Raw genomic sequence first — 17385 nt, forward strand, 5'->3', positions numbered from 1 at the left:
TAACTGCTCAGTAGAACTGCTCACACGTCACTACCATGTCTTCTGACCTGATTCGTCTTAGTTCCAAACATATCCAGCAGTATGGAGTGTGATTCATCCAGTCTTAGTAATAATGTATTTAATTAATTCTGCAGGGATGACAGACTCTCCTCTGTCATCCATTCCTCTCTCTACTCCCCTGCTCACTTCCACAGAGATCTCCAGTAATTAGGTGATGAAGGCTTTTATGGCCCAGCAGCAGCCTAGCACTGATTCATCTGCAGGTAGAAACACACAGCTCCTCCTCAGCCAGTCCGCGACAGCTACCAGGCAAAACAGCCTTTCAGTGGGATAGAAATAGAATGAAACCAATTTGAAAGATGGAATAACTAAATTCATTTCAGGGCACTTGAATGACTTTATTCCTGGAGACGAAGTGCAGTGTGTTTGTTGGAGCTGTTCTCCTCTGAGGCTGTGAGACACAGAGCTCAGTCCCCAGTCAGTGCTGTGATGGCTGGTGTGCTGTCAGTGAAACATGACCTCTAATGAAGCATTTGCTGAACTGACAGATTCAGAGACTGACTGTTGTGGAGGCTGCCCCATTAAACCAAATGAGCGAGAAAAGAGGAGGAGGTGGACGAATGTAGGGAGGGGTTTAAATCCTCATTACTGATGATTTGCATATCCACACACTGAGACAGAACAAAGTACAGCATCTCCATGTTATGCAGGTTGTCCGAACTCTTTTCATCATTTGAAAATTAATTCTCAAACTTTTACCTTTATTTCTATGTCCTGCTGTAAATTATTTCCTTGTTGGAAACTGTGAAAGCATAGTGTATGTTGTCGAGGCAGATTCTGTAAATGATCTATTTATTATTATGCCTGAACAGTTTGGAGCGTGAAGGGGAAGAGGTATGGGGCTAGAAAAAAAGCAGGGTCTTTCAAGCATTAACTTGGAGTTACAAAGTAACCTGTAGGGAGAGTTGTCATAGAAACACAGCCCATTATAATGAAAAATAAGAAGTATAAAGACAGGGATGGGGGCACAGACCTTCCATTTTAACCACAACTAAAACTGTTACTCCACTTGTACAGCTGCAACATACAGAATGGATTCCTGAGATGTATGCCACCACAACTAACTAGGGAAGTTATTATGTAACTAATGGTGTCATACCAAAGGGCTATGCTAATTTATCAAGAAAGAAAAGTAAACTACAGTACATCAACAACCGTAGCAGCCGTGGCGGAGCATGGCACACCACATACAACCAAACGAATGAGAGAACATGAGCGGAGGACTAAAACAAGTGAGGTGAGACAAGTTCTTCTAATTTCAGTCTAAATTACTGTAAGTAATTTATACTGTCCGGATTTCATAATATTAACAAACCCAAATTAGAGTGTGATTACTTGACTGATCAACAGACTTTCGCTAAAAGCATAGCATAGCAGTCTGACGGCCATAGCAGAGGGCTAGTGGTGGACTATGGGCTCTACAGGATCCAGGTCCAGGCTGAGTCAGGTGGCCTCGTGTCACAGTCAGCCAGAGGGAAACCAGGACCAGCAGGCCAGTCATCCCACCTCACAATGGACCATCCCTGCTGTGCCAACCCCACTGGAGCCACAACATGGGCTCCTGGGACACAGTAGGACTATCCAGCTGCCCCCACTGAAACTGGAAAACTCTGCAAGCTTCCCACCGCTATCTACAGGTCAGTAGACAGATTATTTTGTCTCCAAATGTGGTTGTCATCATCATGAAGGCTTAACTGTCTTGTGTGTCTATATGCATGTGTCAATGTGTGTATATGTGTGTCTATGCATGTGTGTAAGAATCATCATATGTAGCAAGCAGCCTCCCACAGAGTCAAAGCAACATTTGGGGACCAAGCATCATTCATTCTCATCCACCACGAAGACTACAGGTCAGAACAGTATCGCTTTCACTACCATTTTACTACAAACTGTCACAAGCATTCTTGTTCAAGTGTTCCTAAATTCCTACTTTATCTTCCTATTTCTGTGAAATATATTGTATTTCAATTTAGTGCCTCTGACTCTACATTGGGGGAAGAGTGGCTGTGTTATTGCATTGACTGTTGTTGTGATGTGTCTATGGGTACTGTATGTGTACCCATGCAGACCTCCCATCATTCTCTCTCCTCAGGTGTTGCAACCGCTGGCCCCTCTTAGTGCAGGCCTCAAGGTTACTGCCAATCACATGGCCATGGTAAAAAAAAAACTGAAAAACATCAGTGCCATTTTGTCTGTTTATGCTGTGTGTTGACATGTATACAAAGCCTTTGTCAATTTTGAAGCTGTTTATGACCTTATGCTTGTGTTTGGTTTGTTCTCTTTCTCTTGTCACAGGACAGAGACTGGAGAGATGGGGGTGTCCTCCACTTTTCTACCCCCAGCCAGCGGGCACACGATGGCACCGGCCACCATCCGCAGGTGTAGATAGATAATGTCATGGATTTACAGTGCCTTCAGAAAGTATTCACACCGCTCGACTTTTTCCACATTTTGTTGTGTTACAAAGTGGGATTAAAATGGATTTAATTGTAATTTATGCAATGTCAAAGTGTAAGAAAAATTCAACAACAAAAAATATACTAAATGGAAAATAAAACATGAATATATCTTGATCAGATAAGTATTCAACCCCCTGAGTAAATACATAGAATCACCTTTGGCAGCGATGATATTTGTGTCTTTCTGGGTAAGTCTCTAAGAGCTTTGCAAACCTGGATTGTACAATATTTTCCCATTATTCTTAAAAAAATTCTTCAAGCACTGTCAAGTTGGTTTGCTAGGCAGCCATTTTCAAGTCTTGCCATAGATTTTCATGCCGATTTAAGTCAAAACTAACTAGGCCACTCAGGGACATTCAATGTCGTCTAGGTTATTATCCTGCTGAAAGCAGGGGCGGTTCTTGGGGGGGGGGGGCAGTGCCCCTGTGACAACAATTTTGGATCCCCTTGTGGCCCCCCTAAATGTGGAGTATGAAATCATTTTGACATAACTAATTATTGCTATTGTTCTTTTTTTACATCCGTTATTAGACAGTGGCAACGCGGAACACTAATGATTATGAACATGGTCTTTTGCCGCCTAATGCAGTGAAGAAAACGATATGACAACAATAACATCTAATGTAACTGGCCCCTCTAACAGTACAACTGGCCCCAGCTTGGCCCCCCCAGTTGAAATGGCCTAGAACTGCCACTGGCTGAAAGGTGGATTTGTTGTCTCCCAGTGTCTGTTGGAAAGCAGACTACACCAGGTTTCCTCTAGGATTTTGCCTGTGCTTAGCTTTATTCCTTTTCTTTTTATCCATAAAATCTCCCTAGTCTTTGCCAATGACCAGCATACCCATAACATAATGCAGCCACCACCATGCTTGAAAATATGAAGAGGGGTCTCTGTAGTGACTGGGTGTATTGATACACCATCCAAAGTGTAATTAATAACATCACCATGCTCAAAGGGATATTCAATGTCTGCTTTTTTATTTTAAATTGTTTAAACCCATCTACCAGTATGTGCCCTTCTTTGTGAGGCATTGGAAAACCTCCCTGGTCTTTGTCTTTAAATCTGTGCTTGAAATTCACTGCTGGACTGAGGGACATTACAGATAATTGTATTTGTGAGGTACAGAGATTGGGTAATTATTCACAAATCATGTTCAACACTATTATTGCACACAGAGTGAGTCCATGCAACTTATGTGACTTGTTAAGCAAATGTTTACTCCTGTAGTTATTTAGGCTTGGCATAACAAAGGGGTTGAATACTTACTGACTCAAGGTCTTGAGACAAGACATTTCAGCTTTTCATTTTTCATTCATTTGTTTTACGTAATTCCACTTTGACATTATGGGGTATTGTATGTAAATCAGTGACATATAAGGCGGCGCACAATTGGCCCAGCGTCGTCCAGGTTAAGGGAGGGTTTGGCCGGGGTAGGCCGTCATTGTAAAATTAAGAATTTGTTCTTAACTGACTTGCCTAGTTAAATAAAGTTTAAATAAATAAAAAAACACAAAATCGAAATGATCAATTTTAAATTCAGGCTGTAATACAACACAATGTGGAAAATGTCAAGGGGTATGAATACTTTCTGAATGCACTGGACATGCTTATGATCCTCAGTCTTCAAAACAATTACATGTGATTTGATTTAGTCAGGAATGTTGTTATGAGAGGTAATTTACCAGAGAGAGCGAGAGCAGCTGGTGAGCTGCGAGCCTGGGCCCCTTCTGTCCCAGTGGGCCTGATTAAAGCGCTGGTGGAGTGGAAAGTGGGGTGGGCTACAGCTCTGACTGGCCCTCAATGGGATGCGCTTTCAGGGTACAGGGAACAGGAAAAACCCCACTACCAGGCAAACACACACGTGCGCGCACGCACTCCCTCACAAACCGACATATATATATATATATTGTAACAATTTGTACATTTTCATTGCATAGGGCATGATCTAGGGATCAACATTTTTTCTGTAGCATATCATTGATGCATTATGTGTATACCATGACGTGACTATATTATATTTAAAACTACCATTTGGTGGTGACTCATGCATGGTCTCTCTGGCTGTGTGGGTTGGGTTGTGTAGGGAGGACTCCTGGAGGCACAGATGGTCCTCAGTCAACAGGCCCAGCGGAGAAGGAGAGCCCACCAGAGACGAGTCCGAGAGCAGCGGGTCCACGAGAGGACAATCTACATAGATAATGGTGAGACTGGAGACATTTTGTTAATCTGGCTGACACCAAACTCAGCCTGGCTAAAAAAATGTACCACCAACTTGAACATGTTCTAAGTGATGCGTACAATCCATAGGGCTCTAGTACTTAAATAGACTGTGTACTTTGTCTTGCTCCCTTGGCCTCTAGTTGAAGCACCTAGCAGCAAAGGGATACAGAGACTGCATCTGCTGAACAGGCCAACCCAAAGGGACATATTTTGGGATGAGATGACAGGAGAGAGTCTTGACCTCAAGGAGATCCTGCAACCAAGCCCCCTTCCCCTGGAGCAGGGAAAGAGACAGCAGTCCCAGCCTGGACCACCACCGTGCCTGTGTAGGGATGAGGAGCTGATCAACAGAGACTTGGCTTGGGAAGGCCTCAGGAGTCCTCACCGGAAAACCAATACTCTCACAGACAGAGTGGCAGGGGAGACAGATGGTGGACTGACCATGAGGAAAACCTTACCTTCGATGCTGGACTGGAAGACAGAGAAACAAAGAGATACAATTCCCAAACACTTGAGCTCTTTCGGGGATAGTGAGAGGGCTAGTAGGAGGCCTCTGGGAGGCTGGCAGAGAGAGGGCATTAGAGGTCTATGTCATGGGGAGAGGGGGATTTGGGAACCTGACCTGGAGTAAGAGCTGTTTGAGAGGTTTACTAATCTGGATTAGACCGGATCTCCAATCTCAGTTTGCGAAATGCTAATGGTGTATAGATAGATGGTCACTTCATTTTGAAAAGCAGAAATTGTAGCTCATTTATCTTTTAAACTGTTAGCATTTTTACTGTATGATCACATGGCAAACTAAAATATTGGTTTGTCATAACCAAAGTTTTTCAGAGAATGTGTCCACCACCAGTGTTACACTATGGCCTGAATGTATTCATAGGATTGCTTTATTAAAATAGCAGCTGTGGTTAAAGTAAGTCTAGGATTGCTTCATTAGAATAGCAGATGTGGTTAAAGTAAGTCTCATTATGGGAACAAATCTGTTTTCCATAACAAATAAAATGTGTTTATGAAAGTGACTGTGTTATTATTATTCCAGCCTGTTTGAAGTCAGTGTGTGGCGCCCTCTAGGGATGATAGTGATACTACAGGTGTGGAAAGGTCTAAAATTAGCTTGACTAACACCAGCATAATGTTCAGAAGGTGAGAAAGCACATTAAAAAATAATACATTTGGCTTTTTGATCTTATTTCCATCATCATTAACAATACATGGTAGTTATATAGCGCTTTTCAAGGACCAAAAGTGACTTTAATTTTGTTACTCAATCTTAATCTCTAAAACGATGGAAAACGGACAGACAAAATACTACCACCAAATAGTACAAAATCCCAGCAATGAATGACCAAATACATTACTTTGTCCATCTTAAATTGAAAGGTGTCTTGCGATACACTTTTGAAAGAAGACCCATAAAAGATATCTGACCATATTTTGTTTATCTTCAAGACCTCTAGACACAATGGTAGAGACAAAAATGAGTACGTACAAATGGTACAAAATAATTTCCTTCAATGACCGTTTAATTTAGCTTCAAAGAGAATGTATTTTCTAAATTATCTTTGGGGCTGAGTTTTTGTTTAATGAGAAGCACACTGAAGACCTCTTGTGCTCCCCAATTCCCTTCAACATTGAAAAGATCTATTGCACTTCAGAGCTCCTTTTACCCTAACAGGAAATTGCTTATTGCAGCAATCCTCTCCACCTTTATGAAAATCCTGATGGAAGCTCTTAGCAGGATTAGAGAGACAATAACACTGGCCAGCTACCACACACCTGGGGCCACAGCGGACACACAAGACAAGGGACAACTGCATTTTGTTCTTGAATCAAATGAGAGGTATTCTCTTTTCTTATGACTTCTGAAGCAATTAGGCTGTATAGCCCTTATAAATGGCTTTATGAAAACATTCATATTGCATAGTCTTACTGTTCTTCCCAACTTATTTTCGCCATGTTTTTAGTCCTCTAATTTAAAAAAATAAAAGGACAGAGGCAAGCTGTTGTTTTGTTTGTAATTGATTTAGTTTGGTCGAGGTCAAAGGCTAGGGTGTGGTTATTTTCAGTTCATTTCCACTGGCCACTAAAATGCCACAAGTACTCCCAATTCAACAAAGAAAACTGTGGTACCGGTCTCCAATTTTTCTTCCTGATCTTTCTGGATTTTATGTGGCGTTGATGTTTCCCTCGTAGGGAGGACGTTTGTTCCTGAGACTGGGAGAAAGAGGTCTCAGAGCCAGAGACACTGACTGTATTGCTACCGGAGCCACAGTTTGAGCCGCAGAGCATCCACTCCATTTAAATAGTATTGGAAGAGCCTCTTGTCCCTTACAAAGCCCAGGTTCTCATACAGTTTCTGGGCTGATTGGTTGGTGATCTCAGTCTCCAGCACCACCTGTTAAAGTCAACAAAACCAAGTAATTTGTAAGAGATTGTTACCTCCATCTCCATACAAAATGGTATTCAATGGCATTTTCAGTTTCAAATGTGCATTGGTGTAATGAGATTAGAATCAAGCTTAAAACTTGTCACTATTTACGGTAAAGAGTGTGGCCTGTTATCTTCTAGCTAAAATGTGGCCTAATGTAAGGTGACCAGAAATGGTTTTGTTTTTGTGTGGGGAGGGGGGATACTGTTTGAAAATAAAATGCCATGGAACTATATTTAACTATCAATTTTCCCTATTGTCCTTTAAAATACTTCAAACACAGAAATGGAATAACCCTCCACAGTTCTTAAAAGCCTAGCTAGTAATTTTTGAATCACCCAGGTTTGGTAGCCTATTGCTGTTGCATGTACATTCTGGTCATGGTGTGTTCATATTTTTTTTATTTAACCAGGAAAAGCCCATTGAAACCCAGAGTCTCTTTTTCAAGGGAGACCTGGCCAAGAAGACAGCAACAATCAATATATTACAGCATTAAAACATACAATTCAACAACATGATCCAGCCTAAAAAAAAGCATTTACACTCCTCTGTAACAGTCTCCCACCAACATTTAAAATTAATTCAGTGGCACTAACTAGAGGTCGACCGATTAATCGGAATGGCCGATTAATTAGGGCCGATTTCAAGTTTTCGTAACAATCGGTAATCGGTATTTTTGGCCACCGATTTGCCGATTTTTAAAATGTTTTTATTATTATTTTTTACACCTTTATTTAACTAGGCAAGTCAGATTAAGAACACATTCTTATTTTCAATGACGGCCTAGGAACGGGGGTTAACTGCCTTGTTCAGGGGGGATTCGGGGATTAGTTTTTGCAACCTTCTGGTTACTAGTCCAATGCTCTAACCACCTGCCTTACATTGCACTCCACGAGGAGTCTGCGTGGCAGACTGACTACCTGTTACGCGAGGGCAGCAAGAAGCCAAGGTAAGTTGCTAGCTAGCATTAAACGTATCTTATAAAAAAAAGATCAATCTCAACATAATCACTAGTTAACTACACATGGTTGATGATATTACTAGTTTATCTAACGTGTCCTGCGTTGCATATAATCGATGCGGTGCCTGTTAATTTCTCATTGAATCACAGCCTACTTCGACAAACGGGTAATGATTTAACAAGCGCATTTGCGAAAAAAGCACTGTCGTTGCACCAATGTACCTAACCATAAACATCAATGTCTTTCTTTAAAATCAATACACAAGTATATATTTTTAAACCTGCATATTTAGTTAATATTGCCTGCTAACATGAAATTGTGTCACGCTCTTGCGTTCATTGCCTGGCTCGTTGCGAACTAATTTGCCAGAATTTTACGTAATTATGACATACCATTGAAGGTTGTGCAATGTAACAGGAATATTTAGACTTAGGGATGCCACCCGTTAGATAAAATACAGAACGGTTCCGTATTTCACTGAAAGAAAAAGCATTTTGTTTTCGAGATGATAGTTTCTGGATTCGACCATATTAATGACCTAAGACTCGTATTTCTGTGTGTTTATTATATTATAATTAAGTCTATGATTTGATAGAGCAGTCTGAGCGGTGGTAGGCACCAGTAGGCTCGTAAGCATTCATTCAAACAGCACTTTCGTGCGTTTTGCCAGCAGCTCTTCGCAATGCATTGCGCTGTTTATGACTTCAAGCCTGTCAACTCCCAAGATTTGGCTGGTGTAACCGATGTGAAATGGCTAGCTAGTTAGCGGGTGCGCGCTAATAGCGTTTCAAACGTCACTCGCTCTGAGACTTGGAGTAGTTGTTCCCCTTGCTCTACATGGGTAACGCTGCTTCGAGGGTGGCTGTTGTCGATGTGTTCCTGGTTCGAGCCCAGGTAGGAGCGAGGAGAGGGACGGAAGCTATACTGTTACACTGGCAATACTGAAGTGCCTATAAGAACATCCAATAGTCAAAGGTATATGAAATACAAATCGTATAGAGAGAAATAGTCCTATAATTCCTATAATAACTACAACCTAAAACGTCTTACCTGGGAATATTGAAGACTCATGTTAAAAGGAACCACCAGCTTTCATATGTTCCCATGTTCTGAGCAAGGCACTTAAACGTTAGCTTTTTTATATGGCACATATTGCACTTTTACTTTCTTCTCCAACACTGTTTTTGCATTATTTAAACCAAATTGAACGTGTTTCATTATTTATTTGAGGCTAAATTGATTTTATGTATGTATTATATTAAGTTAAAATAAGTGTTCATTCAGTATTGTTGTAATTGTCATTATTACAAATACATTAAAAAAAATAAAAAAAAAACGACTGATTAATCGGTATCGGGTTTTTTGGTCCTCCAATAATCGGTATCGGCGTTGAAAAATCACAATCGGTCGACCTCTAGCACCAACATATCTAGATGAAGCGTGGATTGTAAACTATTCCATGCCTCTGGTGCACAAGACGAGAAGGCAGTCTTGCCTAATACTGTAAATGTCCTGGGGACTTTAAGTAGAAACCACCTAGCAGACCGGGTATGGTAACTGCTGGTGGTGAAGGAGACCAGACTACAGAGGTAAAGAGGGAGTTTACCCAAAAGGGCCTTGTAGATGAACACATAAAAATATACGTAGCTTCCTGCACATATAAAGTGAGGTCCAACCCACCATTTGGTTGGTATAAGGTGCAATGGTGGGTGAGTGACTTGGCATTTGTAATAAAGTGCAAGGATGCATGATAAAAAGAGTCCAGTCTCTGAATCACTGGTCAAACGTTCTCATAAAAGGTCCACGGCAAAGCCTCGGGAGAAAACGAGTTTGGTAAAGGGATTGATACATGCAAATCTGATTGGATACAGCATTTGATTATTTAACTATCAGCCCCAATTTAACTTCAAGGTTGCTTTTTTCTTTCTAAGGGCTAATCAGGGACATTTTCAGGGACAGGCCACCAAAATTGGGGCCTGTTCCTGGAAATTGGGGACGTCTGGCCACTCTTGCCTAATATCTTCCAGGGTAGATATGATTATGTAAAAGAAACATACCTCATCACAGTCATCATCCATCATAGCATAGATAGCCTTTTTGACTAGATATGTACCTGAAATGACAGGAGTGATGACATGTTAGAGGTAAACATGAAACATAACACAGTCTTGCAGGGGTGGGTATAATTTGTGTAATGTTCCAACAGGACTCTGTTCCAAAAGCTTCGTAAAGTACAAGGTTGCCAACAAACATCGCATACAAAGTAACATGATCAATACACCTAGCTAACTAGCTGCTGAATAGGCATCAACTCACCATGTAACCTATTCTTAATGTTTGTCGATAGGCTACCAGAGTGAGGACAGACATTTTTCGGAATAAAGATGGTGAGTGAAAAATAGCCTACTCCCTACCTGGTACCTTATTCTGCCGCTATACAACTTTGTATGCGTTGTTAGTTGGCAACCTTGTTATTTACAAAGTTTTTGGAACAGATACCTTTTGAAATGTTCCACACATTTTACCCACCCATCTTGGAGATCCTCCTAATGCCCACTTACCAATTCCTTTCCTCCTGTATCTGGAGTCCACAGCCAGCATGGCAATGTAGCCACGGTGAATCTTCTTGTGCATATCCAGTTTGCACACAATGGCACCAACACAATCCTTATCCACCATCGCCTGTGGCACAGAGAGGTAAAACATTTTATTATCTATTGGCTGGCAGGTGTGAAGGCTTTTTCTCCAGCCCTAACACACCATATTCATCCCTGAGCATAGCCTGGTAGTGGCAAACTACAATACATGATCAGTCCCTAAAATCCATACAACTTTATATCCGATTAAACGCAACTCCGCGATTTACGATGGAGTTGAGTTTGCGACTAGTGTGGGCGTACTGGAGATCCGACGTCACATAAAAACGTCATTTTTTGTGTTTTTTTTTTAGTCTAGATTTCAGCATCCAAAGTAAATAATTGCCGTCAATTACACACGACATTGTTATGTGATGTTGGAGCTCCAGTCCGCCCACACTAGTCGACACTCAACTCCACCGTAAATCGTTGAGTTTAGTCAGCTAGTTAACAACTTCATAGCTCTACGTACCAGGAAGCAGAGTTGAGGCCAGTTATGAATGAAATACCTATATGTATAAATCGAATAAGGCTCTGACAAGTCCTTGGTAATAAGCCTTTTGATGTCTGACATTTGCAGTTCAGACTCGTATGGTACGTATTCCACGTCTCCCTCTATGTTTGAACATAACCCAAGCCTTCTCAGTTCTTCCACAATAACTTGAGAGGTGATAGTGGCAGCAAGCGCGGATGCCACCAGATCTTCTTCAGCGCACAGCGTCCCGTGGTCTTCCATGTCTCCCTCCATCACCACCACTTCTTTGCTGCATGTTAGCACCCCGTCGAAACTGCTGGAATCTATTTCAGCCATTCCCATAGTTGGCATGTTGTTGTTGATTTCGTTATTGTTCGCATGCAGACAGTGCGTTTAGCCAGCTAACGTTCGCTAGAACGAAAGAAAGTCGCTTGCACGGTTAAAGTTGCGAATCTGTTTTTAAAGTATATAATTTATTTTCTGTAGCTAACCCAACGCATGTACTGTAGCTAGCTAATAACTTCTAAAGTTTGTTGCTAGGCTAGCTTCTGCCTGTCAAAATTATTGCTGCCGTAAAGCATTTACTGTGCGAAAAACAACTTTACGACACTCAGTCGCATAAAATCTTAGGAACAGTGTTGTTGTAATGTCAAGAACAAGATGTCAAAACATTTTATGAAATAATTTAATGAAGAATAAGACATCTATAAACCCAATTTATGTTGTTTTTATCGTGCGACACACCGACAGAACTCAATAACATGTTCTCTAGCCCTACCACTGGATGTCGTAGTATGCTTGACAGTGTGAGGGGAATGGACATATCATGTCGATCAGTCTTGGTCCCTGGGCCAATAATTATTCATGTGTACATATATATTATACCATTATATATTGGTCATTGATCACAAATTTAGAGTGATTTGCTCACAAAAAAAAGTGGTGCTCCTTTTCTTGTGTTCTGTTTAATATTATGTGGGTTCCACAGGTGAGCACAAAGATTATCAAAAGACAAAAACCATGGGTGTTCATAAACCTAGTAGCCTTACTATTTGATAAACAAGTCAATGTATCAAATCAATTGCTTCAAAACATCTCCCGAAATTCAGCATCTCAATTTAGTTGTATGATATGTAGGTTCAAGGCATTCTAGCAGAGGCTCATTAAAAGTGCCCATTCATTTAGCAAGCCTTATTTAACCAACAATGCTATGTTTGCCAGTACAACCCAGTGACTGCACTGACTCCAAGAGCCAGGCTGACAACAGACCTGGATGCTCAAGAGCTTTGGAGCAGTCTGCCCCTTAAAAAAAAACTTTTCCAGTTCAGTACACACACACTGGGTCTTAAAGCCAAATCAATGTGGAGGGTGGGTGTCTGCCACAGCATACTGCTACATAAAAAGGTGAAGGATGCCGTGTGAGCAATTGGTTCCAATTGACAGAGGATTGGTCATGGTCAGTCTTCTGGGTGGAAATCCACATGAGAATGTGGCGATTGTACCAGCAAGGAGGGCAAGAGAGGCCAGTACTGGACAATAGAACACTCAGAAGAATCTGGCTGCAGTGGAACACACTCAAAGTGGATCACAATCTCCACCTGCTTTAACACTTCAACTACCAGATGTTCACATACTTAGCAGTGTATATATTATCAATATACTGTATTCCTTCCTTACTAAAGACAGGCTGTTGTATGTCTTGGGAAACACAGCTTGGTTAACTTGAGGACACTTAGAAATATCATCCAGATGTCTGTGCAGGGAAATAGTCTAGGGCTCTTAAAATGTGTTTTGTAGACACTTACATGTATACCTATGCATTTTCTTTTCATTGACAGGACTTTCTTATCATGGTCATGTGTGGATGAGCTGTACTCTAACCAAATTGCAATTATTTGTCATGCAATATTTAAGGTGGCCACCACACCCTGTTTCTCTTTACAAGTGTTTCTCCACGTAGCCAGTCATCTGGCCAGCTGGGGGTGGTGGAGGCCTCAACTTTTTAGAGGGTTGTTCGGTGCTCCATCTCAGGCTGGAGAGGCTGGGTATTTGAAGAGGCCACTGGCTGACAGGCAGTGCAGTCAGAGGGGGGGACCAGGGAGACCTGCCAGTTCTCCTGAGAGGCTCTTTGTGGCAAAGACGCTGCCCAGATCAGCCTACCCTTTCACATCCCAAGCCCCATCTCCCACAGTACCTCAGCTCCAGCCGACGACAAGGCCCCAGCTGCTAATTATCTGGCTGATGGAAAGGCACTGAAGTGGGACTGTCAGAGCTAGGGGTGGCCCCTCTCTTTAAAGAGATGTGGCCAGTGGAGTGGGATGTCCAAACATTTCCAAAATATAGGAACTGGCAGCATCAATAAATACAAATGTACACAAATGCAGACATTATTGTATTAACGTCAATATTTATTAGCAATATTCTAGATTCTCTTTCCAGTACAAATACTCTTTAGTAAGATTCAGTTGAATAACCATTATCTGTATTTAAAGCTAGAATCCTTAGTAGCTACATCCATTTCTGAACATACATTAATGATATATACATTTATACCCATTGATTCTTGAAGAATATAACTTATAAATGACTCATGAACTTAATTCAACAGTCATACCCCATTAGAACCAAAAATATAAGATTGTTTACAAACATCGGAGTAAAGCAATGTAAAAAGAAAACACTGTATAGCCTCAAAACATAGTAAAAAATATTATTTTGATATCATGGATAGTCAGTCCTTGCAACCATAGCAATGTCTATGATTTTGGGAGTGGTTACATTTCTCCAGGCCCATCCCTCAGCTTTTTACCAAAACAGAGGTGGGGTGAACACTTTGTTATTGTTTCAATTAAGGATTCTAGCTTTAAGGCATATTCTTTCACTGAAAATTGATTGGTCTGTTCAGTACGGATGAGAAACTGCATTTTGCATCTTAGATGAGACCAAGGCTGTCAGAACAACAGCAGATACAAGCCATTCAGTTACAGCACTTTGACCATTGTGTTCATAATGTTGTATGCTGTTTGTTACACAGATTCAAACCTTGTCACCAGAATCCAAAGCAGTGTCTGTTGTCCTGCAATGATCTTATGCTCTGGAGATCCATCATGTGTTTGGCCCATCCCAGAAATGGACGAAGTAGTCATTTCCTCAATGCTGGTCTATACTGTACAGTTCCATCCTACAGCATCATGTGTCCAGAGGACACTGGTGCAGTTCCAGTTGAGTTCCAGATAAAGTATTCTGAGGATAACAACTCCCGGGCTGCAGAGAGAAGAGAGAACGCACATTCAGGCTTCACAAATACATATTTTTCATATATATATTTTCATAGAAAATAATTAAACCGGCATTAGAACCCAAATCTCTCACTCACATGTGACTATACGAGGTTTTGCAGAGGAATAGACCTGCACTGAATGCTGGTCCACACAGCATCCAGACAGAGTCAAGTCTGGCACTCGGAAGTACAACTGAAAAACATGAAGGAAAAGTTTTTCTGGTATGTTTAGTTTTAGAAGCATCTCCAATGTCTAGAAAGAATCTGACTTACTTTGATGTAGGCTGTAAGGTCTGTGCAGAGAGGATCTGTAGGTCCTGGGAACTCCCCTGAAAAACTCACACTGCCCTCTAGTGACACCTCGCGGGACTTGGGGAACTTCTGGCCTAAAGAGTGGCAGGGCAGAATATGCACGTTGTTTTTCCATAAACAAAGGGTATTTGAAACTTAAATATGTGGTACACTGGGTCATTGCACAGTGTAAATGTTGTCCCCAGACCAATGAGACGTACCGAGGACCCAGACCAGCAGGTTCTTCTCCTTGGACACCTCCAGCTGTCCTGAGCTCACTTTCACATCCACACTACCCATCTGGTCCCTGCAACGACACAGAGGTCAGAGGTTAAACGTAACCTCAAGTCAAGATGTGTTTCTTTACAAGATTCCAGAAACACTGCATTTCAAGCAACACTAGAAGGGATGATTATGTGTAATAAGCTACTATATTGACATCAGGAAGTGCATCATCAATGTGAGATGTTATGCATTGTTTATATATGCATAGGTTACCTGTTAAAAAACGGCAGATGTGCCTCACAGTACTCAAAGCTGTTCCTCACACTCTCGTGAAGTTTGAGACTCACAGTAATACGCAACTGGTTGTCATCATTCTTCAGCTGATAGGTGCCTAGGATGGGAGGCACGGGGACCTGAGAAAATACATCATTCAATCTGACAAGAGATGAAGACAGCAATGTATGAAGGAGTGAATGCATGTATTTAGCTATTTTTACAAGCTCTGGACTTGTGTACCTGAGATGTGTAGCTGCAGAGCCTGAAAGGCTCAAGAGGAGGGGAGAAGGGGAACTTGTATGGGCCAGAGAAGGCAGAGCTGTCACAGTCCTCAACACTCATGGCAGTCAGAACACTGGCATCCAGTGAAGACACACAAGGGTGGACCAGGACATCCATCAGTGGTGAGCCATTGGGTGGCAGGGTGAGAGTGACCGTCACATTGGGAAGGACCCCTTCCACTTCACACTGATGACACAAAGGGAAAAAGCACAAATGGGTTAGAGAGAATGAGTAGACAGCAGAAGGTAACAAGAAACTTCAGCATTACATTACCATAGACATAGACAGTATCACTGTGCTCACCTTGCAAGTCACTGTGCCATAGACATCCCAGAGGTCCTGCCTGTTTCGGTTTCCATACTGCATGGAGCGCACCATCTCCGTTAGAGCCACATTCACCACAGCCCGACCACGGTGCACCCCTGTTTTCCAGGCTGGCTGTTTCTGGGTCCCTGCAGGAGTGGGCATTGCTGATGCCGATGAGGCCCCTGGCTGAGGGATGTCCAGTGGGGTCCCGAGGGGGCAGATCTGCAGGAGGATAGAGGGCATCATGGCCAGGCGAGAGGCCAGCCCCTCTCTGTCAGGCTTACTCCCAGACCCACAGAGGAAAGCCTGCAGGCCTGCCAACAGTGAGAGGCCCTGGGAGACAGAGAACAAGCTGGCCAGAGGAGGCCGGGGATCAGCGGGGGCATCCACCATGGCCAGACAGGCCAGGATCAGAGGCCCCTGGGAGATGACCAACACAGGCCAAAGGACCCCTCCACTGGGGCCTTCTACATGGAGCTCCAAGGCTGGTGAGCGCTGCTGGTGGAGACAGTCATCTCGTAGAGCCACATAAGGTTTGTCAGAGTCAGAGAGGCCCAGCTCAGTGAGTAGGAGCTGGAGCACAGTGCCATCTTCTGGGACAGACACATACAATGAGCCGGCCATACACTTAACACGCTGCTCCACTGTTGGGTATCGCCTGTGTGAGAAGCCATCACTTTTACCTACTATGTACATAGCCAAAACAGCAATACGGGACAGGTGTGAAATAACATATATATAAATATAACACATATATAAATATAACACATATATATAACATGATGACATTATATTTTACGCACACAGGAAAAACATTACAAACCTGGAAAAGCGCACTACTACAGATTCTCCCCTCTCGTAAGATATAATCCACAATGCCCTCACACTCATTTTGTCCAGAAAAAAATGCCTGTGATTGATAGGTTATGCATACATATGATAACCACGTTTCTTCGGTGATAGATCTACGAGGGAAATATTAAAGTAGTCCAACAAAGGGGGACATTTAGCCTCATTTTAAACTTGCACGACTGAGTTTTCATCGATATTCTATTCTGTTTTCGTTGCAAAATTAACTTCCTATTTGTACAATCATGTGACAGCCTGAACCAATCAGGATACTTTTGCGCATGTGTGTTTACGCAGTGTACTTTCCGGGGTGTCACTCGTTACCACAGCCACAAAGTCAAAAATGAATTGTTTTTGTTACATTTTGCTATTCATTTAAGGTTAGGCATAAGTTTAGCAGTGTGGTTAGGTTTAAAATCAGATTTTGATAAGAGAAATTGTAAGCGGGGTTTAGTCATACTAATGGACACGCTCGACATTGCAGCCAACTTTAAAGGCGAGTCGAGACTGACTGATTTACACATTCCCTTGCGTCCTAAATACTGCTCAATATTATTGATCGATTAGTCAGTCAGTCACAATTAACCCATGATACACCACGGGTTTGACGCTCTCGAATACGGCCTATGGCC

General features: G+C 42.1%; 3 protein-coding genes across 6 annotated transcripts; 1 reads left to right on the forward strand and 2 right to left on the reverse strand.

Moving 5' to 3' along the window:
* The first annotated feature begins 914 nt into the window (after positions 1 to 914).
* Positions 915 to 5919, forward strand: LOC106611023 (uncharacterized). 3 transcript variants are annotated; one of them, XM_014210824.2, is made up of 7 exons: positions 915 to 1297; positions 1411 to 1697; positions 1834 to 1910; positions 2153 to 2215; positions 2356 to 2439; positions 4604 to 4721; positions 4881 to 5919. In XM_014210824.2, exons 2-7 carry the CDS (start codon positions 1472 to 1474, stop codon positions 5369 to 5371), a joined length of 1059 nt encoding a protein of 352 aa, XP_014066299.1. In that variant the 5' UTR covers positions 915 to 1297; positions 1411 to 1471; the 3' UTR covers positions 5372 to 5919. The 3 variants fall into 3 exon arrangements, with proteins under 3 accessions (XP_014066299.1, XP_014066298.1, XP_014066297.1); XM_014210823.2 differs by having other exon boundaries at positions 936 to 1297; positions 1425 to 1697; positions 1819 to 1910; XM_014210822.2 differs by having other exon boundaries at positions 975 to 1297; positions 1819 to 1910.
* A 246-nt stretch (positions 5920 to 6165) lies between these two features.
* naa30 (N-alpha-acetyltransferase 30, NatC catalytic subunit) lies at positions 6166 to 11840 on the reverse strand. Its single transcript, XM_014210825.2, has 4 exons — positions 11242 to 11840; positions 10695 to 10815; positions 10191 to 10246; positions 6166 to 7138 (listed from the first exon to the last, which is right to left on the reverse strand). The coding sequence occupies exons 1-4, from the start codon at positions 11593 to 11595 to the stop codon at positions 7001 to 7003; spliced, it is 669 nt and encodes a 222-aa protein (XP_014066300.1). The 5' UTR covers positions 11596 to 11840; the 3' UTR covers positions 6166 to 7000.
* Positions 11841 to 13627: 1787 nt separating this feature from the next.
* On the reverse strand, positions 13628 to 17084 carry ap5m1 (adaptor related protein complex 5 subunit mu 1). Of its 2 annotated transcripts, none has more exons than XM_045723481.1 (8): positions 16728 to 17084; positions 15902 to 16590; positions 15557 to 15784; positions 15314 to 15453; positions 15037 to 15122; positions 14798 to 14910; positions 14621 to 14717; positions 13628 to 14508 (listed from the first exon to the last, which is right to left on the reverse strand). In XM_045723481.1, exons 2-8 carry the CDS (start codon positions 16526 to 16528, stop codon positions 14426 to 14428), a joined length of 1374 nt encoding a protein of 457 aa, XP_045579437.1. In that variant the 5' UTR covers positions 16529 to 16590; positions 16728 to 17084; the 3' UTR covers positions 13628 to 14425. The 2 variants fall into 2 exon arrangements, with proteins under 2 accessions (XP_045579437.1, XP_014066296.1); XM_014210821.2 differs by having other exon boundaries at positions 15902 to 16562; positions 16728 to 17071.
* Positions 17085 to 17385: the final 301 nt, after the last annotated feature.

Source organism: Salmo salar, chromosome ssa09, assembly GCF_905237065.1.
Source record: "Salmo salar chromosome ssa09, Ssal_v3.1, whole genome shotgun sequence".
NCBI lineage: Eukaryota > Metazoa > Chordata > Actinopteri > Salmoniformes > Salmonidae > Salmo > Salmo salar.